Source organism: Lutra lutra, chromosome 10, assembly GCF_902655055.1.
Source record: "Lutra lutra chromosome 10, mLutLut1.2, whole genome shotgun sequence".
In the NCBI taxonomy this organism is placed as follows: Eukaryota; Metazoa; Chordata; class Mammalia; order Carnivora; family Mustelidae; genus Lutra; species Lutra lutra.
Window position 1 is genome coordinate 100,656,112 of NC_062287.1, and position 25,445 is coordinate 100,681,556.

A 25,445-nucleotide genomic window follows, 5' to 3' on the forward strand; every position below is an offset into this window, starting at 1 on the left:
CCATGTACATAACTTAATTTTAAAAGGTACGTTATTGGGGCACTTGGGTGGCTCAGTCAGATAAGCAACTATCTTCAGCTCAGGTCATGATGCCAGAGTCCTGGGATGGAGCCCCACATTGGACTCCCTGCTCGGGAGAAACCCTGTTTCTCCCTCTCCATCTCCTGTTCCCTCTCCTTATACATTCTCTCTCTATCTCTGTCAAATAAATAAATAAAATCTTTAAAAAATAAATAAAAATAAAAAATCATTTATTGATAAAAATGCCTACCATCATCTGATAGAGCTCTGAGCTTCCTTTTGCTGGTGGAGGGTAGCACCTCCGTGTTGCTGGTTGCTGACAGATGGGGCAGTGGTTTCTGAAGGTTGGGGGGCTGAGACAATCTCTTAAAATAAGACAATGAAATTGTTTGCATTGATGGACTCTTCCTTTCACAAATGAATTTCTCTGCAGCATAAAATTCTTTTTGATAGCATTTTTCCCATGGTAGAACTACTTTAAAATTTGCATCAATCCTCTCACACCCTGCACTGCTTTATCAACTTCATTTACGTACTATTTTATTTTATTATTTTTTTTAAGATTTTATTTATTTGTCAGAAAGAGAGAGAGAAAGCACACATGCAGGCAGAGGTGGAGAGAGAGGGGGAGCAAGAGGCAGGCTCCCCGCTGAGCAAGGAGCCCAATGCGGGACTCGATCCCAGGACCTCGGGATCATGACCCCAGCCCAAGGCAGCGGCTCAACCCACTGAGCCACCCAGGTGTCCCTACGTACTATTTTAAATCCATTGTTGTCCTTTCAACAATCTTCACAGCATCTTTACCAAGAGAAGTGTCCATCTCAAGAGAACCACTTCCTCTGTTCATCCAGAAGAGACAACTCCATCTGATACTGGAGACTGGGGGAATTCTGGAATGAGGCAGGTAGAACAGGGAAATCCTGACTTTCTAGAATGAAGTAGATGGAACGGGGAAATGCTGACCTGACGCCTTGTTCTCAGCCCTTCCTCCTCCTAGAGTTCCCCAGCACTTCCCTGTTCTATCTGCCTCACATCCATTCAAGTTTTATTATGAGATTGCAGTAGTTCAAATATAATAATAATGAAAGAAAAATGGTGCCAATACACTTGCTTGATGCAGAATTGCCACAAACCTTTGATTTGTAAAAGAAAAAACAAACAAAACAAAACAAAAAACAATCTATGAAGTGCAACAAGTGAAACACAGTAAAATGAGTTATGCATACCTTCTGTATATATACTGACAGTATGCCTTGTTAATAATAGAATTATGACAACTGTTACATTGTTGGAAATAATTTTATGGCACCAGCTTCTTATTTCTCCTGATTAATTGTTATAAATATTTTTAAACAATTTATATCCATATCATATGCACTCCAAAATCTATTTGTAAATACAATCATTTTATAATTGTAAATTTGTACAATTTTATTACAGGAATATATGAAAATTTTTTCCTATTTATTAATTTTTTTAGTTATTTAATTTATTTATTTGAGAGAGACAGAGATAGTGAGAGAAAGCATGAGCAGGAAGGAGGAGGAGAAGGAGACTCCCTGCTGTCTTGATCCCAGGATCATGACCTGAACAGAATGCAGAATCCTGACCGACTGAGCCCCGAGGTGTCATTTTTTTCTTGTTTATAGAGATTTTTGTTAAGCAGTTTAATATGCCTGGCCTATCATTTACAAATTAGCAACAAAAAATCACCTGAATATTTCTTCAACTGACTCATGGGCTTTGAGGATCGCAGATGGCAACTACTGACCTTAACGGTATTAGAATTCAAAAATACAGAAAAATTTTAATTCATTCAATTTAATGCAAATATATTTTCCTCAGATTTATTTTGTTTGTTAATAGTAAAAGTTGACATTATTAAATGAAGGAAAGCTATCAAATCACTGCGTACTTGCAGAACTAAGCCAGTAAGTACATGTTAGCTTGCATAGTCTGATTTTTAAGTTTATTCAGTGGAATTTTTGTAAATGATAAGTTTCCAGCATGTGTTCTTACCATTTTTTGCTTTTAAATCTTGAATAAAGAGGAAGAGGATGCTTAAAAAGAGGGAAGGTTTTGAATTTGATTAGAAAGTTGCTCTTTTAGTGATCCTACACACAGAACTAGAAATGAAACATCTGAAATGGAAATCTTGAGGCTCCTGTAACAATCTCGAAAGGTACTGGGAGGACAACCAACCTCTCTCTTCAGAAAGTAAACCTAGAAAAGCAAGAAACATGGACCAAATAAGCTTTTTGAAACGCTGAAATGGAATGACTGTACCCAAATTTCAGCGTGTGTGTGTGTGTGTGTGTGTGTGTGTGTGGTTTTCCCACCTCTTTTTTCACTGTTAAATCTTTATATAATTTTCAGCCAGAACATTACATACTGGTGGTCAGGACTGAGAGCTTCTGACATTGCTCAGGCAGCTCTTGGCAGCCTTTGAAAAGCCTTCCTCGTCAGCTCAATTCTGCTGATGTTAGTGGCAAGAAATTCCCACCACCAAGAAGTCCTACAATTCACCCAACCCAAGACCAGGTTGTTACTGGTGTTTCTGACTAACTGAGTCCAAAGTAGAGGTTCCAATGATCCCATTCATGGGCTTGATACTTTCCTAAGGCAGCTCTCAGAACTCAGATAAACAGTTCAGACAGTAGATTACTGGTGTGTTACAAAGAATGCCAAGGGATACAAACCAACAGTCAAATGAAGAGATACACAGAGGAAGGTCCCAAAGAACGGAGCTTCTGCCCTCATGGAGTTTAGGACCTGGGACAGTGGCATTTGGAAGTGTTCCGGTTCACCAACCGGGAAGCCTTCTAAACCCATTCTTTCTGGGAATTTATGGAGGCTTTATTACACAGCAAGATTAATTAAATCACTGGCCATTGATAACTGATTTAACCTCCAACCCCTCTCTCATCCCCAGAAATCAGGGGGTAGAACTGAAACTTCCACCCATCTATTCATGTTCTGTTCCCCTAGCAACAGCCCCCATCCTGTGGTACTTTCCAAAAATTACCTCATTAACATAATAAAAAACATCTTTTTTGCTCTTATCCCTTTCCAGATTCCAAGGGTTTTTGGAGCTCTGTGCCAGAAATTGGGTGAAGACCAAATATACATTTCTTTTTTTTTTTTTTTCAAAGATTTGATTTATTTATTTGACAGACCGAGATCACAAGTAGGCAGAGAGAGAGGAGGGAGCAGGCTCCCTGCTGAGCAGAGAGCTGGATGCAGGGCTTGATCCCAGAACCCTGAGATCATGACCTGAGCAGAAGGCAGAGGCTTAACACACTGAGCCACCCAGGTGCCCCAAATATACACTTCTTATTACAAATTGCAATATCACAAGCACTCTTTAAAATAAAATACAAGTTAATGAAGGCACATATCAGCTATAGGATTATATCTATAGTCTTGGGTTTTTGAGAAAAAAAATATTTTTAATAAATACTCTTTTTATGTCCTTACTTGCAAATGTTATTATACAATTATTTTCTCTAAATCACACACAAAATATGAAATACAGTATTTTGCATTGATTCAGAAATTCACACACTAGAATATCAGAAGACTTATATGACAAACTATTGTTTTTATGATGCCACTATATGAATAAAATAGCTTGCCTTTTCTGGTTGTCTGCTTGTATTACAAGTAAGTGTAAGTGTGTAGGATAAAAAGTTCTGTACAATCCTTAAAAACTTTCACATTCATGAAATTCACTGAGGTAGGAACTGACTGGTAGACTGTTGTAGGTTAGCAGGGAACCTGTTGAAATTAACAGGGGAAATGTTTCATTTCTATGGCCCTTCCCACAGCACCCTTTATCTCTTTGTTTCTCAGACTGTAAATAAGTGGGTTTAACATGGGAATCACTAGTGTATAGAACACAGAAACCACCTTCTCCTGTTCTACGGAATACTGGGAACTTGGCTGGATGTAACTAAAGCTTAAGGTACCATAGAATATGGTCACAGCAGTCAGGTGGGAGGCACAGGTGGAGAAGGCTTTCTGTCCGCCTGCTGCTGACCGGATCTTCAGGATAGCGAAAACAATGAACATGTAGGAAATGATCACAATCAAGAAGGTGGCGATGGCAATGACTCCAGAGAAGGTTAAGAGCAACAATTCATTCAAGGAAGTATCAGAACAAGACAGCTTTAGGAGTGAGGGAATATCACAGAAGAAGTGACTGACAACATTCAGCCTACAGAAGGACAGTCTACCTAAACTTACTGTGTGTATTAATGAGTTAATTATTCCACATATCCATGACCCAGTGACCAGCCCTACACATTTCCTCTTAGACATGGCTAGCCTGTAGAGTAAAGGGTTGACAATGGCCACATATCGGTCATAGGCCATCACTGACAACTAGAAGCCTTCTGTGGTAACAAACACCCCAAAACACAAATGTTGTACCATACACCCAGAGAAAGTAATGGTTCCCCTCACAACTAGAAGGTTGATTAGCATTTTTGGTCCAATTGCAGAGGAATAGCAGGCATCTACAAATGAAAGGCAGCTGAGGAAAAAGTACATGGGTGTGTGGAGCTTAGGAGTGATTTGGATTATGAAGATCATGCCCAGATTCCCCACCAGATCCTGTGGGGAACCTGAGCTACCCAAGCGCCCCGACCTCTAACATTTTAACACCCATATGATTCTGTCAGATTTAAAACGAATTTTCTAACTGATCTACTTCCTATGAGGAAATTCCAGATTAAAAAATTATGAAAGAAGTTGAACTTACCAAAAACTACTTTAAACTTTCAGTTTTAGAAACTTCATATCTGGGACGCCTGGGTGGCTCAGTTGGTTAAGCAGCTGCCTTTGGCTCAGGTCATGATCCCAGCATCCTGGGATCGAGTCCCGCATCGGGCTCCTTGCTCAGCAGGGAGCCTGCTTCTCCCTCTGCCTCTGCCTGCCATTCTGTCTGCCTGTGCTCGCTCTCTCTCCCTCTCTCTCTGACAAATAAATAAAATCTTTAAAAAAAAAAAAAAGAAACTTCATATCTTTTTCTCTGGCTTTTCAATTTAAGTTTATGATAAGTTAATGATAATAGAATATACAGAGTGATTATATTAGTATATATCTGAAGATAACCCCAGGTACAATAATTGAAGGCAAATCGTATCTATTAATGCACAAAAAGCAGAATAACAAACTAATAAATACAGTTTTAGCATATTCAATTTTTTTCCTCTAAGAGGATGAATTTGAATATATTTGGATAGGGGACAGCTATATATTTATATATATACACTTTAGTAGGGCCTCTGAGGAACTCAAGCACCACTCCCACATTATAGGGTAACTAATGAAAGCTTAGGAAACACTATTTCTCAAAGGACTTTACATTTTCCCATGATTCGTATACTGCCCTAATGGGCATAATAACTCACATGCTACAAAAAACTTAAGAAAATATCAATCAAAAATTTTTTTTATCTTTGGGGAGATGTTTGAAATTCAGCAAACTATAATAGGAACAATAATGAAGATAAGCTGTTCAATAGAAAAGTAAATTACTGGAATGATAAATAGATGTTTCTAGGTTTGTTACAAACTTTGTCTTTACCCAGATGTTCAAGATAAGGAAACTGACAAATGTTACTACTTCAAAGCAACACATACATCCACAGTAAACAAGCAAATTCTGATGGTTAGGACACCTATCGCTATTCTCAGTTTGACATGCATCAGTTTGACATGCAGAATGAGTTGGCAGAAATTTTGCTAGAAATCCTGTTCAGAGTCAGTGTTTATGATGTAGGGAAGATGTTGGGGTTTAGAGCCAACAGCCAAGATAGAATTCTTGAGACATCTTTGGTGCAAAAAGGTGGTTTTATTAAAGCATGGGGACAGGATCCATGGGCAGAAAGAGCTGCACTGGGGTCATGAGGAGCTGCTCATTATTTACTTTCAAGTTGAGTGGGTTAAGGATAGCATAAGCATCCCAGGTATTTTGGAAACAAGGTTTTTAGGACCTTGAGGGGACTAGCTATTGTTAGGAAAAGGTCATTTATTACTGTTTAGTTAAAATTCAGTCATGAGACCCTTCAGATGGAGATCAGTGAGTCATATGTTTGGAGGATGATTGTGAACATGCATCTTGAGGGATAGAGATAAAGGAAATTTCAAAAGGAATTTTTATATGTTAAAGTAGATTTAGAGGACCCTGGGGTGTTGGGATAATGTTAAGCTAAAATTGCCTTTTGCTCTTAGCAAAGTATTAACAATGAGGCATCTGAGCTCCCAGAGGAAGGTTATGTTAAGCTAAGAATGCCTTTTGCCTTTGGCAAAGTATTAACATTTGTTGCAGCTGAGGTCCCAGAGGAAGGTGACTCAGTATTTGTTTCAAGTGCTTGTCAATGAACTTTAGGCAATTAGGAATTTTTTTTTTTCTTTTGCCTTTGCTTCCCAAATCACTTACACTCATCAGGCTAATATTTACTGATGGATGATATACTCTAGGCATTATGCTGCGCACTAGAGATAAGAGGTTATCAAAAATAATGGAACATTCACTTTTAGAAAGATTGAAGAATAAGTATCTTCCCAAAGACATTTACATCAGAATATTTAGAAATCTGATCTGAAAAAGAGTGGATAATGATCATGAGGGATAATGAGAAGTGATATGGAGAACAAAGGCAGAAGAAAAATTATTAAGTCCTTGAAACAGGCAGACTTGATAGGGGAAAAACTGTACTCTAAGATGGCTGACCAAAGCAACAAGGGAATTCCAGTCCCTGTCTCAAAGCCCTTCCGGGTTCTTCTTTCCTACCCCATACCCCATGTGCCAAAAGTACCGAGTATGTGGGAGTAGAAGGGTATAAATTCCCTTGCCTGCTTCTGCCAGGGCTCAGACCTTTGGAGAACAACCTCCTCTGAGCCTACCAGTGTTAAATAAACCTCTGATCCTCCAAAGTCTCAGTGCTACTTGGTTCTTCCACCAGGATCCAGTCCAGGTTCTGTAACATTTGGTTCCTTGACTGGGAAACCCAACTGCGCTGGCACATTGTTGCCACTGGTTTGGGGCAATGGTGGGGCAGTGATGTAATGAGGGATCTAAGGGAAAAGGTGCGCCCTGCCTAATTTGTGGCAGTCTTCCACCCAGTTACCTCAGGCTGGCCCACCCCGCTGTTCCCACCTGGACTCAAAGGAGACTTGGTAGGTCAGGACCTGGTCCCAGTGTCGGATTCCAGTAAAGCCCAGGGCCCCAGGACCCAGTCAGGCCTACTGCTGAAGGTGGATGGGAAGACTGATCACCTCCCCAGAGACCTCTTAGAGGTCTCACAGGTAGGGCCTCCCAGGCAGGGAGGTCCTTCAGGTCAGGAACACCCCTGTAAGGGGGCCAAGAAGGAATTTCCAAAAGGAATTCCACAGGTCAGGGCCCCCTGGGGGGGAGGAACTATAATAATTTCCTTGTGAATGCGCAGTTTGACCTGGTTTGTCAGGCGGACTGATTCTGTGGCTCCACGGTGGGCTCCCTTAGGGTACCCAGAAGCCTAAGGATTCTGAGTGACCCTAAACTGCTCCTGTGGTGACTTCATAGGGTCTAAGGCAAGCCCTTTCAGGGCAGCAGTCCGGGGTTTATATGGACTCGCTATGGCTAAGAGGCACACAGGTATCCTTTGGGATGGCAGACAGGTGGGCATCTGACTGGTCTCTCCTTTGGAGGGACACCCACCCTTCATTTGTCTTTATGCCAAGAGAGCCCCCCTGTTCATCATGGGTGGAAGCTCTTCAAAACCTATCATCTTAGACTGTATGCTCAAAATTTTAAGAAGGGATTCTCAGGAGACTATGGGATCAAAACATCTGGAAAATTAGGCACATTATGTGAATTGGAATGGGCCATCTTTGGGGTCATCTGGCCCGCTGAGGGACCGTAAGACCTACCCACTCTCCAGGTCATTTACAAAATTATGGTCTGGACTCCCAGACACCCTGACCAATTCCCGTATATTGATTCTTGGCTTCAGACAGCCCAAAGTCTGCTCCCATGGGTCCAATTCTGTGCTAATAGGAAGGACCAAAGTAGGACGTTTGTAACCCAAGTAAAAGAGCCCAAAACCTGTAAGGAAGAAAAGTCTATCAGGGAGGCTTTGCCCGGGGGCATCAAGGGCAGCAACAGGAATGAGCTCTGCACAAGGATGAACCTGTCAGAAAGTGTGGGGACCACAGTCCTCTCACCCAGGGCCTAAAGCTGAGCTGCAGAAAGACCGTGCTCCTGCTTCTTGTAAGTGGCATGTGTGGGGAGATACCTGATTTAGCAGCTCTGACTGCCCACAGGAAACTTGATCCAGACAGAAACAGGCTGTAAAATGACAGGAGCTCTCATATTTACCTTTAAGAGAAAGTGGGGGAGGCACCTGAATGGCTCAGTCGGTTAAGTGTCTGCCTTCCACACAGGTCACGATCCCAGGCATCCTTCAGGATGGGGACTTGAAGGAATATTCCCAAGCAGCTACCCAAACTCCTTTGTTTCTGGGAAATTCCCTATCTTCTCTGGTCCAATATGGATTGTCTATCCCCCACCCCCACCCCTTGCCCTTGTGGGTGGGAAAGCATGGAGTCTGCTCCTCTGGAGCTAATGATCTCCTGAACCAGGAACGCCTTCTCTGCCCTCTGGAAGCACTTTGTCTCTTTCCCCTCCCCACCCCCCTTTTCCTGTTTCTGTACCACCTTGGTTGCAGCATGCAACTGGCTTTTAGACCATCCTCAGTGCCTCAGGCACCATGACTCCTCCCTTCACTGTCAAGGAACAAGAAGAGCTCCCCAGGACCTATCATCACCCACTCCAGATTTCCCCACGTGTCTCAGGTGAAAATTGACCATGGAGAAGATCCTGATGGAACACAATTCAGCATTTAAACTAACTTTGTTGGTTTAGTTCAGACAGATGTGTCTTTTAAGTTATCAGTGGTAAATGTGAAACTTTTATTCTATCAAGGTTTACTGAAGGTCAAATAACCTTATATTACCTCTGTTGGGTTGTTAGTAAAAGATGACTAAAATGTAATTGTCTCATCAAAGTTTTCATGGGTGATTGTTAAAGTAGCTTTCAAAGTCTTTGGTAACCTGAATCTTAAACTTTTGGTTGGATGATAAATGGAATTAAATTTGTTGGACATCTAACATCTTTTAACATCTAGGTCTTTTCCAAATGGGATAAAGTGCTAAAGCAGTGATTACTGGACATAAGTTTGTACTTTTGATTTACTGCAAAGAACTAAGGATATTTAAATCTGTTGGTAAACATGTTTTGTGCTTAACTGATTCACAGATTTGCCGTTTAAGAATTCTGGTGTAGCAGTTCACAATTGGTTACTCCTTAGTCTTCACTGGAGATTAAGGTTTCTAAAGAGTACAAAATTCTGCTAACTATAACTAAGACTGATGGAAATAAGGGAAACAATTCTGCATATGGAAAAGCAGGAGATATGTTAAGTAGGAATACATTTTGTTGAAGGTAAGAGAAGGTAATTTTGTCCTAAATGAGAATGTTTGTTTGGAAAGAAATGGCTTAGGACCAAAACCTGAATGCAAAAGAAAGTTGTAGAAGGTTCGTGATGGGAAATCTTTGGAAATGAATTTTAGGTGTGGTCAGGATGGACTAAGATTGAAATGAATTTTAAAAGACACTGGTATAAAAAGTTGATTTTCTCTCTGTTCAAAAAGACAAAGTATTCTCAATTGTTGGTCTCCTCTTGATAAGAAAACGCAAATAGTTGTTTTCCCTCCATCTGCTTAGAAAAACCAGTTTTTATGTCTTGAGTTTATCAGGACTTTAACATCCCTAATGCTCTGTAGGCATGTGCTTTAAAATGTTCTAAGGTTTAAACAAACTTCCCCAAGATTTAAATCATGAGCAAAGTCTTGTTGACTAATTAGGCTTGCCTTTTTGGTATGTAATGTTCTGGTTCTGGCTGTTGAAGTGTTATGTATCACAGAATAACTGCGTTTCCTTGTCAATCGTATTATAGTGAACTCTCCTATCAGATCATTAACCATGTCTATTTTGAGTCTGTCACTTAAAATTGTTCTAATTCTCTCATAAAGTGAGTTATATCTTCAAAGAGATTCACATAAAGGACTTTTAGGAGAGATATATGTATTCAGTATATTAAAAATCCTAAAACTGAAATGAGTAAGAACTTCCAGAACTAAGAAGTTGCATTCAGACTGAACAAGAATCAGTAACATGGGACTAAATGAACTAAAAAGATGATTATAGTTTTGTGATCCTTGTTTGAAAAACATTGCTGGTTCCTTAATGTTCACTCTTCCTGCTTAAGGAAACGTAAGATTTCTATGACCTACAGAGACATGATAAAACAATCATTTGTAAGCAAATTAAAGCATGCAACTTTTTTCCCTCTATATGAACCCTCTGAAACTGAAAACTAAACTAATTAAACTAAAAAGGTCTCCATAAGCATACCTTCTTCCATGGCAATCCTAGTCATTTGCATAAGTTCAGTAAGAATCTGTTCACCTGTAACAGGACACCATTAGAAACATTGGTTATTTTACCAAGGCTTTTACTGGAAAGTCATATTTGAGAAAGAAACACATAGACTCAGATATGACCAGACAGCTTTAAGGAGCTAAGGTTGACTTTATGAAACCTGAAGCCATAAAGCCCTTTGGAACTGTTGGCCTGATACCTTGCTTACAGAGGTCCCAGGAACCTACCAGGTCAGTAAAGAATGTGACTTCCTGGCAGGTACAGGAAGTTCAGGATATTTTGAAGACCTCATGAAGAGGAATCTGCCCAGATCTTAGAGGTATTGCAGGCATGTCTGATGGCAAGTCCATGGCTTAGGACATGGCTTGGCTTCTGGCCTAAAGAAGCTACTAAATGTTCAACCTAGATATTTCTTATAAAGTTCCAACAAAGCAGATTCTAAAAGATCTATCTGATCACTCACTGTTCTTGCTTAGCTTATGTAAATAATTAGGCCAGGTTGGTTAGAACTGGACTTGTTTCTTGAGTAAATTAGTCTTGACTTGGGTACCTCTGGAAATGAGGGTTATTTTAGAGGGAAAAATTGTTGAAATAATCCCCACCTTTGTGGATGTTAAATAATGGATTTGATTTTCTTTAAGTGTTTGTTGTTTACCTAAGGCTAGATAACTTGAGGTAAAATTAAGAGAAATTACCACAGTAACTCATACATAGACAATCTTCTTGCTTATTATAAATAAAATAACAGGGATAAAAATAACAGGCCCCCATGGCACATGATTAAACAACTGGAAAATGGGACTGACTCCCCAACAATTGTGTAATTTATCACCTTGACCAGTTCTGTGTGACTGGGATAATGAAATCATTCCCTAAAAGCCAGAGCATACCCCACTCCATAGGGTTAACTATGGACTTGTGGAGATAATGGGTAATACCACTTTCTTTATGATTGGTTGGGTAATGCACTTGGGGATAGCCTTATCTCCTGAGACAAGTTTTCTCCCACTTTCCAGTGATCCTTTGTAATTAGAATGTTAATACCTCAAACAAAGAGCTTAATGGTATTTTTCAGTTATATTTATCCTAGAAGCCACCTTATTGAGGTACAATTGTAAACAAAGGCTTTAGCTAAGCATACAACAGTGCTCCTGGTAAAAGGAGCCTCAAAGCTTGTTATGGGACAGCCCCTGACTTTAACAACATCACATCAGGTCCAGAGTATCTTAGAAACCATAAGCCACTGATGGATGATGGAGGAGAACTTACTAAATACCAGGCTGTACTGATAGATATGCCTGAAATAATACTTAAAACATGTCAGACTTTAAATCCAACTACCTTTATGCCTGGACCTGAATGTCATACTTCTGTAGAGCATAACTGTTGGAGGTCATTGATATTGTTTATTCTCTTCAACTGGATTTAAAAAATTGCCACAGCTATAATTCACCTCAAAGGCTCTATGGCAGACCACACTCCATAGTAAGTAGGCTTAGAGGAGACCTCGAACAGATTGGAAACTTAGAAGTGTCCCAACACCTCCAAGCCCTGGGAAAAACTCGAAGACACATCTACTGAGAAGCTTTAGAAAGGACCCCCTCCAACCCTGGTGGACAGGGACCCACACTGTTGTTCTAACCACCCCTACTGCCCTCAGGGTCTTAGGTGTCACCAAATGGGTCCACCACTCTAGAGTAAAGAAGGTTTTCGCCAGTTGGATGAATCACACCAATGGAAAACCCAACCAGATCCTATGGACCTGCTCTGACTACACCTTCGATGAGACCCCACTGACTGATGGACATCTGTTCACAGTAGTCCCTGGCTTTTGTCAGCATGACATGGACACCCTCACCTCAGGAGTTGGACTTTACATTGCTGCCCCTTCTGATTGGACTCTTCTCACAGAAACTTGTTATTACTATTGCTTATTAGGCAGCCTTAGGAAACAAGATGGATTGATAAGTTCATAGAAAATACTGTTACCAGGTGAGCCACTGCCCAAATACTAGCCTTGCAAGGCCATTGTAATAGATGATAATGATGCCCTCTAAACTAGGTGTTTAAAGGGGAATCAAAGGGAGGAATGATAGGGAAAAACTGTGCTCTAAAGATGGCTGACCAAACCAGCAAGGGAATCCAGTCCCTGTCTCAAAGCCCTTCCGGGTTCTTCTTCCCTACCCCATTTCCTACACGCTGAAAGTACCAAGTATGCAGAAGTGGAAGGGTATAAATTCCCCTCCCTGCTTGTGCTGGGGCTCAGACCCTTGGAGAACAACCTCTTTTGAGCCCACTGGTATTAAATAAACCTTTGATCCTCCAAAGTCTCTTAGTGCCCTTGGTTCTTCCACCAGATCCAGTCCAGGTTCCATAACAGAGTGACATTCCTCTAGGAACTTAGCTGTCTAGATGTTAATACTTTGCTAAAAGCAAAAGGTAATCTTAGCTTAACATTATCCCAACCCCAACAGTTAACTATTGACCTTTCCTAACAATAGCAAGCCCCTCAGGATCCTGGAAACCTTGTTTTCAAAATACCTGGGAGGCTTACATTATTCCTAACCCCTCCCAACTTGAAAGCATAAAATGGACCACTCCTCATGACCCCAGTGCAGCTCTTTCTCCCCACGCATCCTCTCCTGTGCTTTAATAAAACCACCTCTTTGCCTCAAAGACATCTTAAGAATTCTTTCTTGGCTGTGAGCTTTGAACCCTAACGTCTTTCCTACATCCAGAAGGATGCTAAAAATCAGACCTATAAGGGGAAATTGGTAGCATGTGTTTCCTCAGGAGTCTTGTCAATCTCTGTAACAGGAATATTGGATTTTAATAACTCTGCTACTGAAATAACTGGAAAATTGTTAACACACAGGTGACAAATGTTTTCAGGTATTTGGCAAATGGCAGTTCAGGACTCCGATCTAGAGAAAAGGAGCATTTTAACTGATTCCTGACATGGGGCAGTGGTTGGGGCACATGGAGAACACAGTAGTCAAGTTGAAATGAAAGCACAAGGTCAGATTAGGAAGGGCTGAGCGCTGGAATATGGGAGTTGAGTACAGGATTATGAAGACCTAAGCAGAGGGATGCAGCATGGAGTTTGAGATTTTGGATAACTTCTAAAGTGCACATATTAAGGTGAGACCCCATAATCCCAGATCAGGAACAACTATAAAAGAAAAAGAATCTACCAGGGATCTGTATGATGAAAATGAGTGATTCACACAGGTGAGATACATTCAAATTCTATCAAACCTTAGTGAGGAAACATTGAATATCTAGCTTCCAGTGCAGACTGCAAAAGAGAGAACTTGCCCCAGATGAAAAGATTCACTATACTGCACTGTAACAGAGCTCAACACTAACTCTCAGAAGGATTAAGTCAATTTGCAAGTAAAAAAAGTTTGCTAAAATGCAACATTGTTTAAAGAACAGTTCCCTACTCAGGGACCCCCTGGGTGGCTCAGTCAGTTAAGTGTCTGCCTTTGGCTCAGGTCACTAACCCCCGGTCCTGGAATGGAGCCCTGCATTGGACTCCCTGCTCAGCAGGAGCCTGCTTGTCCCTCCACAGCTCCCTCTGCTTGTGCCTTTTTTTTTTTTTTTAAGTCAAATAAATAAATAAAATCTTTTAAAAAATCCCTACTCAACTGCAGAATGTTTGCAGTGTTTAGCATGCAAAGTTATATTTCTCTGCAGGTTGAAGAAGGAGGAAAAAGTTGTACATAACCCCAGATAAAAACAAATCATCAGTACTAGACCTAGGAACAACAGAGATAATAGAATTAGCAGATAAGGGCAGAACTAGCAGATAAGGGCTTTAAAACAGTTGCAAATATTTGCAAGAATTTAAAGGCAAACAGGGACATTAAAAAGAGAAACAGGAATTATGATAGAGAATCTAAATGTGTTACCAAGGGCAGGTGGTAATATCAGACATAAACATTTTATTGTTCACTTTTTAACAGCAGACTAGACATTGCAGAAAAAGAATTAGTGATCCAAGGTTGGTAGGATCTCAGCTCAGGAGACACCACCCTTGAGGTAAACATTATAGTAACTAATTGCATTACAGTAATTATTACAGGTTTGCCATATGAAAGAACAAGGCATATGTATCAATCATTTAAAGATGAGACTTTGTTTCAAAACTTCTACTTGTCAATCATGTGACTTTGGGCAAATTACATGAGCTTGGGGTTCTCTGAATATGGGAATAGTAGCATCCATTTTACTGAGGTTAAATGACATATTTTAACCCAGTGGCCACTGATATATTTGTATTTGAATAATAAATTCAAAGAAAAAATCCTGTCTGATTATGACGTTATTTTCAAAGTTATCCATGGTTTCTGGAACTGTTCCAGTTTTACTGGGCTAACGCTGATGTCAAAGTATTTTCCATTGTTACTTTAATCATTGGCTCTGTATGCATAAGTGCACTTTTATCACATAAGTCTCCATGGAACTATCCAGATCATCTATGCTGTTTGTTCCTTTCCTTGAGTTGTCTCTTACATTTTTCACTAGGGAATATGTAGGGTATTCTGGATAATTGGTAGGTGACACATAACAATTTTTAAAAATCTCTCAGATGATTTGGGCATCATCATCTGGGTGAATTGCATGCTATTTCCTCAGAGAGCATCACAAGGAGAAGAAAAGCATAAATTGCCCCTACCCAAAGAAAAAGTAAAAGTAATTTAGAAGAAGAAAACCCAGTTCATTAAAGGTGAGTGGCTAGGACTTGTTAATTTTGATTATCATCTGGGTCTTGGCAATTTCCCATGACTCCTGACTTCTGACCATGGACACTGACAGCTAATTCTTTCTAACACACCAAAAAAATCCATTACATTTTTTGTTAACTGTAGTTTCCTGGAAAGGAATGGTCTTTTTAGGACACTAAGTCCTATGAATTGACTGACATCATCGATCTGTTTGATTTGTGAGAATCAATAGTAGAATTTTGATATTATAAATGAAGAGAAAGAACTATCTGAAAAAAATCATCACTGGTCTCATTAACTAGAAAATGTTAAAGTTAGGATTTCTAGATAAAATACAGAATGCCAAGATACATATGAATTTCATATAACAATTTCAGTATATGTCTTATATGATATTTAATAATATTCTTTCATATAAATATATCCAGTGAAATATTTGAAAAAGAATATTTTAAGATATATATTTCCTACACTGTATTTTATAAACTATAAGTAGTTGTAATGTGAGGACTCACAGGTATGAGCGTGTAGACATTTTAGTAATTCATTTGTTTTCCCAACTGGGTTGCTTACTACTTGTTTTATTTGTGCAGAATGGGCTTTACAAACTGATTGAGTAGAATAGCTTCTAAGAGTTATGAACAAAGTCCAGAACCTCAAATAACTCCTTACTAATGTTACCATGTCTAAAGATTAAAAAGTCATCCCTTTGCACACTTTTTATATCCTGTGTACTCTGTTGGCCCTAAATAGAAGTATTTTAAATGTTTACATGATGATATTCAAAATTGATCAGATATCCTTTTCAAAAAAGAAGAATGGACAGAGTATTACTATTTCTTTAAGATCTTGATAGCAATTCTTCTTGATAAATACTCAGAAGTAAGGTTCCTAACCCTCTTACACTGTTGGTGGGAATGCAAGTTGGTGCAGCCACTTTGGAGAACAGTGTGGAGATTCCTCAAAAAATTAAAAATAGAGCTTCCCTGTGACCCTGCAATTGCACTACTGGGTATTTACCCCAAAGATACAGATGTAGTGAAAAGGGCCATCTGTACCCCAATGTTCATAGCAGCAATGGCCACAGTCGCCAAACTGTGGAAAGAACCCTTCAATGGACAAATGGATAAAGAAGATATGGTCCATATATACAATGGAGTATTATGCCTCCATCAGAAAGGATGAATACCCAACTTTTGTATCAACATGGATGGGACTGGAGGAGATTATTCTGAGTGAAATAAGTCAAGCAGAGAGAGTCAAGTATCATATGGTTTCATCTACTTGCGGAGCATAAGAAATAACACGGAGGACATTGGGAGATGGAGAGAAGTGAGTTGGGGGGAATCAGAGGGGGAGACGAACCATGAGAGACTGTGGACTCTGAGAAACCAACTGTGGGTTTTGGAGGGGAAAGGGGTAGGGTGTTGGGTGAGCCTGGTGGTGGGTATTATGGGGGACATGTATTGCATGGAGCACTGGGTGTGGTGCATAAACAATGAATTTTGGAACACTGAAAATAAAATAAAATAAAATGGGGGAAAAAAAAGTAGGGTTCCTAGATCATATGCGGAATTGGTAACCAACGGGTATAAAGTTTCAGTTAATGCAAGATGAATAAACCTGGAGATGTGTTATACAACAATGTGCATATGATTAACAATACTGTATTATGCATTTAAACATCTTTTAGTGAGGTAGATCTCATGTTAAGTATTCTTAACATAATAAAATAAAAATTAATATGAAAAAAAGAATGGTCCAGGTAACAGAATCTGGCTGACTTCCTAGGGAGATAATAACTGACACTAAAAAGGGAGATAAATTCAATAAACTCACTAGAATAATTGCTGGCCACACATTAAAGATTTCAAAGTGGTAGGATTGGTACTGGAATTCTGAATTACTTGGTTACCCAGTGCATTTTCTATTCTGTGGGAAAACCCATGATAAGCAGATTCTGCAACACTCGGCATTTATTGTGCAAGAGGAAGGGCCCTGAAAGCTGGGTGAGACCCAACGGAAGAACAGCAGATAATATCATCTAGCAAAATCGGAAAGAAATTGTTCAACAATCTCCCGTATATCTTTGCTCCTCCATGCCCATTTCTGGGATTGAACTGCCTAAATCAACACTAAAAAGTAGCAGCTGAATTCTTAGAACTCGGCCAACTGCCACCAAGTAGCTTCAGACTCCAGCTGACCTTGTGGTAGGGTCCCAGGAGCTCCCTCCCATCTGTAGAAGGGTCTACCTTGACCCATTCAGACTGATAGTTGTGCAGGCTAATGCTAGACACCTTATTACATTATAGTAATTCTAATCTCCATTTATCTGACTAGATATGTTCAACTCCAATTACTCCTCTAGTTGAAAATCATGCTTACAGAATTCCACAATTTCTGTATGTGAAAGGAAGGGAATCCAAGTGGTTTAAGCTAAAGCAGGTTCACTGTTTTTAATCACTCTGCTTCACTGACTTTCCATGTAAATTTTATGAAATGAAAAAGGAAAGACTTATCCCTGAAATATTTGCAAGTCAGTGTTATACTCTACATATATCCCAGTCCACAATTCAAGAAATAAGTTGATGTAATAAATGCTCAAATAAGTATGTTAAATGCTTTATAGACCTTATCATATCCACAGTGGAAGAATTAATTTACGAATATAAGTGACTACATTAAAGGAAATATAGCATATAAAATTCAATATTGAAAATCCCTGAATATTTATATAAATTGTATATATTAACAAAAAGGGATGCGTATCTCTTTTCCACATTTTTTAAAGATTTTATTTGTTTATTTGACAGACAGAGATCACAAGTAGGCAGAGAGGCAGGCAGAGGGGGAGGGGGAAGCAGGCTCCCTGCTGAGCAGAACCCAAGGCAGGATGATCCCAGGACCCTGGGATCATGACTTGAGCTGAAGGCAGAGGCTTAACCCACTGAGCCACCCAGGTGCCCCCTTTTTTTCATTTTGTTTTTAAGATTCACTTATTGGGGCACCTGGGTAGTAGCTCAGTCAGTTAAACATCTGCCTTCAGTTCAGGTCATGATCCCAGGGTCGTGAAATCAAATCCTGTGTTGCTCTCCCCCCTCAGTGGAGAGTTTTCTCCTTTTGTCCCTTCTCCCTTTGTCCCTCCCTTGCTCATGCTTTCTTTCTCTCTTTCAAATAAATAGATAAAATCTTTTTTTTTAAATGTATTTATTTGGTGTGGAGAATGGGCAGAGGAAGAGAGAGAGAGAGTCTTAAGCAGACTGCTGCTGAGCATGAAGCCTGACGCAAGGTTAGACCTCAGCACCCTGAGATCTCGACCTGAACCAAAGCCAAGATTCAGACACTTAACCAACTTTGCCACCAGGCACCTCAGGAATGGACCCAAATCTTGTGCATTTTGAAGCTTATACTCATTTAAGATTGTCTTTAAAAAAAAAAAAAAGGAAATAAAAATTATGCATGTAAATTGAGGAGTAAATGTGAGTATTTAGAGTGGAAAAATAATCTTAAAAGTTCACTTGTAGTCAAAATCATCATAAAATGTATGAACATGTTTTTATTAATGAAATTTTACATACATCTCAGGCTATTGGGTGGTATGAGTGTTCTTAGAAGCTGTTCTTACACCAAAATAGCACTATTCAGTGATAAATATCATTGATTTTGAAGCATAGATATACTCACTAACCATCAAATAAAGTATTATTTACTCAACCTCCCCTTTACTGGACCCCACAAATGCCTGCAGACATACCAATGTGTTTTGATATTAGCCGAAGAATGGTGGAGCAGAAGTGGGATTGGGGATAGAAAGCGGACTTAATTGATCAAAGCTAAAAAGTTAAAATATTTTACATTTTCGACTTTTACAAAGATATATCACTTTGTTAGTTCATTGCAAAGTCCCCATCCAGGGCCTTGAAAATGCTCATGAGGGAACTTAAATCTCAAACTTCGTTAACTCCATATTATTTCTGCTTCTTTCTTTAAGAATATCAAAATTTCCCCGGAATTCTCATATGAAACTGGAAGTGTACTAAAGGAAAATTGTGATATCATTGTGTAGAAGAAATAAAATCTAATAAATCTGTATCAATACTTATATGGCTTTTTAAAAATCAGTGGATATGTTCCAAATATTGTTCTATCTATTTAATCAGCCATATCAGTGCATGTGTTTCATGTGGATCCTTCCTGTTGAGAAGTAGAAGGGTCTATCAATTCTTTTAGTTTCTTTTTTTTTTTTAAGATTTTATTTATTTATTTGTCATAGAGAGAAGCGAGAGTGAGCACAGGCAGACAGAGTGGCAGGCAGAGGCAGAGGGAGAAGCAGGCTCGCTGCCAAGCAAGGAGCCCGATGTGGGACTCGATCCCAGGACGCTGGGATCATGACCTGAGCCGAAGGCAGCTGCTTAACCAACTGAGCCACCCAGGTGTCCCACAATTCTTTTAGTTTCAAAATCAGACGGGGGAATTATTTTTCTATCCCATTACAAAGCAAAAATCTACATTCTGTCTGCAAACGTTATAATATGTTTAAATGATACTATGTGAAAGCTGATGGCAAACTCTCTGTTTCTTCCTAGAAGAGCTAATTGGTCTAAATGGACCAACAGAATCTAACGTCACTGACTGGGTTCATTCTGATGGGGGTCCCAAGGCTGCCTGAGCTTCAGGTTCCCCTGTTTGGGGTCTTCCTCATCATCTACACAATCACAGTAGTGAGCAACCTGGGACTGATCACCTTGATCCAGCTGGACTCCCGCCTCCACACACCTATGTATTTTTTTTATCAAACACCTGGCTTTCATTGACCTTGGTAATTCTACTGTCATTTGTCCCAAGATGCTAGTAAATTTTGTTGTGGATCAAAATACCATTTCTTATTGTGCATGTGCCACACAGTTGGCTTTCTTCCTTACGTTCATTATCAGTGAGTTTTTCATCTTGTCAGCTATGGCCTATGACTGCTATTTGGCCATCTGTAACCCTCTGCTCTACAATGTTATTATGTCCCAGAGACTCTGCCATGTGCTGGTGGGCATTCCATACCTCTACAGTACCTTTCAGGCTCTAATGTTCACTATTAAGATTTTTACATTGACCTTCTGTGGTTCTAATGTTATCAGTCATTTCTATTGTGATGATGTTCCCTTGTTAGTTATGCTCTGCTCAAATGCACAAGAAATAGAATTGTTGATTATAGTATTTTCAGCATTTAATTTGATCTCTTCCCTGCTGGCAGTACTAGTGTCCTACATACTAATTTTGATATCTATATTTCGAATGCATTCTGCAGAGAGCAGGAGAAAAGCTTTCTCCACATGTGGCTCTCATCTGACAGTGGTGGTTGTGTTCTATGGGTCTCTACTATTTATGTACATGCAGCCCAAATCTGCCCATTCCTTTGATACTGATAAAATGGCCTCTGTGTTTTACACACTAGTGATCCCTATGCTTAACCCCTTGATCTACAGCCTAAGGAACAAAGAGGTAAAGAATGCCTTCCACAGGGTCACTAAGAATCAATGCAAACTTTGTATCTAATATTCAATGAGGAATATTGTTCTAATAAACTATGATAAAGGCAAATGCCACTTAAAAATCTAATAGATAAAATTACGTTCTTTTTGGCTCCAGAAGAGAGACTAATTATAATGTGCAAATTCTTTCTCTTATTTTCAACCAATATATTTATATATTTAGTTCATATTTTGGATCTTAATTAAATACACCCACCCAAAATATTCCTTGTTTTTTTTTTTTAATTTTTATTTTTTCAGCATAACAATATTCATTATTTTTGCACCACACCCAGTGCTCTATGCAATCCGTGCCCTCTACAATACCCACCACCTGGTGCCCCCAACCTCCCACCCCCCACCCCTTCAAAATTCTCAGATCGTTTTTCAGAGTCCATAGTCTCTCATGGTTCACCTCCCCTTCCAATTTCCCTCAACTCCCTTCTCCTCTCCATCTCCCCTTGTCCTTCATGCTATTTGTTATGCTCCGCAAATAAGTGAAACCATATGATAATTGACTCTCTCTGCTTGACTTATTTCACTCAGCATAATCTCTTCCAGTCCCGTCCATGTTGCTACAAAACTTGGGGATTCATCCTTTCTTTCTTTTTTTTTTTTTTTTTTCACAGCTTTATAAACATATATTTTTATCCCCAGGGGTACAGGTCTGCGAATCGCCAGGTTTACACACTTCACAACACTCACCATAGCACATACCCTCCCCAATATCCATAACCCCACCCCCTCTCCCAACCCCCTCCCCCCATCAACCCTCAGTTTGTTTTGTGAGATTAAGAGTCACTTATGGTTTGTCTCGCTCCCAATCTCATCTTGTTTCATTTACTCTTCTCCTACCCCCTCAACCCCCCATGTTGCATCTCCTCTCCCTCATATCAGGGAGATCATATGATAGTTGTCTTTCTCCGATTGACTTATTTCACTAAGCATGATACCCTCTAGTTCCATCCACGTCGTCGCAAATGGCAAGATTTCATTTCTTTTGATGGCTGCATAGTATTCCATTGTGTATATATACCACATCTTCTTTATCCATTCGTCTGTTGATGGACATCTAGGTTCTTTCCATAGTTTGGCTATTGTAGACATTGCTGCTATAAACATTCCGGTGCATGTGCCCCTTCGGATCACTACGTTTGTATCTTTAGGGTAAATACCCAGCAGTGCAATTGCAGGGTCATAGGGTAGTTCTATTTTCAACATTTTGAGGAACCTCCATGCTGTTTTCCAGAGTGGTTGCACCAGCTTGCATTCCCACCAACAGTGTAGGAGGGTTCCCCTTTCTCCGCATCCTCGCCAGCATCTGTCATTTCCTGACTTGTTAATTTTAGCCATTCTGACTGGTGTGAGTTGATATCTCATGGTGGTTTTGATTTGTATTTCCCTGATGCCGAGTGATATGGAGCACTTTTTCATGTGTCTGTTGGCCATCTGGATGTCTTCTTTGCAGAAATGTCTGTTCATGTCCTCTGCCCATTTCTTGATTGGATTATTTGTTCTTTGGGTGTTGAGTTTGCTAAGTTCTTTATAGATTTTGGACACTAGCCCTTTATCTGATATGTCATTTGCAAATATCTTCTCCCATTCTGTCAGTTGTCTTTTGGTTTTGTTCACTGTTTCCTTTGCTGTGCAAAAGCTTTTGATCTTGATAAAATCCCAAAAGTTCATTTTTGCCCTTGCTTCCCTTGCCTTTGGCGATGTTCCTAGGAAGATGTTGCTGCAGCTGAGGTCGAAGAGGTTGCTGCCTGTGTTCTCCTCGAGGATTTTGATGGATTCCTTTCTCACATTGAGATCCTTCATCCATTTTGAGTCTATTTTCGTGTGTGGTGTAAGGAAATGATCCAATTTCATTTTTCTGCATGTGGCTGTCCAATTTTCCCAACACCATTTATTGAAGAGGCTGTCTTTTTTTCCATTGGACATTCTTTCCTGCTTTGTGGAAGATGAGTTGACCATAGAGTTGAGGGTCCATTTCTGGGCTCTCTATTCTGTTCCATTGATCTATGTGTCTGTTTTTGTGCCAGTACCATGCTATCTTGATGATGACAGCTTTGTAATAGAGCTTGAAGTCCGGAATTGTGATGCCACCAACTTTGGCTTTCTTTTTCAATGTTGCTTTGGCTATTCGAGGTCTTTTCTGGTTCCATATAAATTTTAGGATTATTTGTTCCATTTCTTTGAAAAAAATGGATGGTACTTTGATAGGAATTGCATTAAATGTGTAGATTGCTTTAGGTAGCATAGACATTTTCACAATATTTATTCTTCCAATCCAGGAGCATGGAACATTTTTCCATTTCTTTGTGTCTTCCTCAATTTCTTTCATGAGTACTTTATAGTTTTCTGAGTATAGATGCTTAGTTTCTTTGGTTAGGTTTATTCCTAGGTATCTTATAGTTTTGGGTGCAATTGTAAATGGAATGGACTCTTTAATTTCTCTTTCTTCTGTCTTGTTGTTGGTGTAGAGAAATGCAACTGATTTCTGTGCATTGATTTTATATCCTGACACTTTACTGAATTCCTGTACAAGTTCTAGCAGTTTTGGAGTGGAGTCTTTTGGGTTTTCCACATATAGTATCATATCATCTGCAAAGAGTGATAGTTTGACTTCTTCTTTGCCGATTTGGATGCCTTTAATTTCCTTTTGTTGTCTGATTGCTGAGGCTAGGACTTCTAGTACTATGTTGAATAGCAGTGGTGATAACGGACATCCCTGCCGTGTTCCTGACCTTAGCGGAAAAGCTTTCAGTTTTTCTCCATTGAGAATGATATTTGCAGTGGGTTTTTCATAGATGGCTTTGATAATATTGAGGTATGTGCCCTCTATCCCTACACTTTGAAGAGTTTTGATCAGGAAGGGATGCTGTACTTTGTCAAATGCTTTTTCAGCATCTATGGAGAGTATCATATGGTTCTTGTTCTTTCTTTTATTAATGTGTTGTATCACATTGATTGATTTGCGGATGTTGAACCAACCTTGCAGCCCTGGAATAAATCCCACTTGGTCGTGGTGAATAATCCTTTTAATGTACTGTTGAATCCTATTGGCTAGTATTTTGGCGAGAATTTTTGCATCTGTGTTCATCAAGGATATTGGTCTGTAGTTCTCTTTTTGTTGGGATCCTTGTCTGGTTTTGGGATCAAGGTGATGCTGGCCTCATAAAATGAGTTTGGAAGTTTTCCTTCCATTTCTATTTTTTGGAACAGTTTCAGGAGAATAGGAATTAGTTCTTCTTTAAATGTTTGGTAGAATTCCCCCGGGAAGCCGTCTGGCCCTGGGCTTTTGGTTGTTTGGAGATTTTTGATGACTGTTTCAATCTCCTTACTGGTTATGGGTCTGTTCAGGCTTTCTATTTCTTCCTGGTTCAGTTGTGGTAGTTTATATGTCTCTAGGAATGCATCCATTTCTTCCAGATTGTCCAATTTGTTGGCGTAGAGTTGCTCATAGTATGTTCTTATAATTGTCTGTATTTCTTTGGTGTTCGTTGTGATCTCTCCTCTTTCATTCATGATTTTATTTATTTGGGTCCTTTCTCTTTTCTTTTTGATAAGTCTGACCAGGGGTTTATCAATCTTATTAATTCTTTCAAAGAACCAGCTCCTCGTTTCGTTGATTTGTTCTATTGTTTTTTTGGTTTCTATTTCATTGATTTCTGCTCTGATCTTTATGATTTCTCTTCTCCTGCTGGGTTTAGGGTTTCTTTCTTGTTCTTTCTCCAGCTCCTTTAGGTGTAGGGTTAGGTTGTGTACCTGAGACCTTTCTTGTTTCTTGAGAAAGGCTTGTACCGCTATATATTTTCCTCTCAGGACTGCCTTTGTTGTGTCCCACAGATTCTGAACCATTGTGTTTTCATTATCATTTGTTTCCATAAATTTTTTCAATTCTTCTTTAATTTCCTGGTTGACCCATTCATTCTTTAGAAGGATGCTGTTTAGTCTCCATGTATTTGGGTTCTTTCCAAATTTCCTCTTGTGATTGAGTTCTAGCTTTAGAGCATTGTGGTCTGAAAATATGCAGGGAATGATCCCAATCTTTTGATACTGGTTGAGACTTGATTTAGGACCACGAATGTGATCTATTCTGGAGAATGTTCCATGTGCACTAGAGAAGAATGTGTATTCTGTTGCTTTGGGATGAAATGTTCTGAATATATCTGTGATGTCCATCTGGTCCAGTGTGTCATTTAAGGCCTTGATTTCCTTGTTGATCTTTTGCTTGGATGATCTGTCCATTTCAGTGAGGGGAGTGTTAAAATCCCCTACTATTATTGTATTCTTGTCGATGTGTTTCTTTGATTTTGTTATTAATTGGTTTATATAGTTGGCTGCTCCCACGTTAGGGGCATAGATATTTAAAATTGTTAGATCTTCTTGTTGGACAGTTCCTTTGAGTATGATATAGTGTCCTCCCTCATCTCTTATTATAGTCTTTGGCTTAAAATCTAATTGATCTGCTATAAGGATTGCCACTCCTGCTTTCTTCTGATGTCCATTAGCATGGTAAATTCTTTTCCACCCCCTCACTTTAAACCTGGAGGTGTCTTCGGGTTTAAGATGAGTTTCTTGTAGGCAACATATAGATGGGTTTTGTTTTTTATCCATTCTGATACCCTGTGTCTTTTGATTGGGGCATTTAGCCCATTAACATTCAGGGTAAGTATTGAG

The 25,445-nt window shown here is 39.5% G+C and overlaps 2 protein-coding genes across 2 annotated transcripts; one reads left to right on the forward strand and one right to left on the reverse strand.

Moving 5' to 3' along the window:
- Positions 1-3,807: 3,807 nt before the first annotated feature.
- Positions 3,808-10,508, reverse strand: LOC125079857 (olfactory receptor 5J2-like). Its single transcript, XM_047693582.1, is given in 4 exon segments — positions 3,808-4,671; positions 7,277-7,379; positions 7,939-8,182; positions 10,484-10,508. Coding segments are annotated over 4 exon segments (1,236 nt in total).
- A 4,699-nt stretch (positions 10,509-15,207) lies between these two features.
- LOC125080090 (olfactory receptor 8K5-like) lies at positions 15,208-20,787 on the forward strand. Its single transcript, XM_047693933.1, is given in 3 exon segments — positions 15,208-15,242; positions 19,827-20,024; positions 20,026-20,787. Coding segments are annotated over 2 exon segments (942 nt in total). The 5' UTR covers positions 15,208-15,242; positions 19,827-19,844.
- The last annotated feature ends 4,658 nt before the right edge of the window (positions 20,788-25,445 follow it).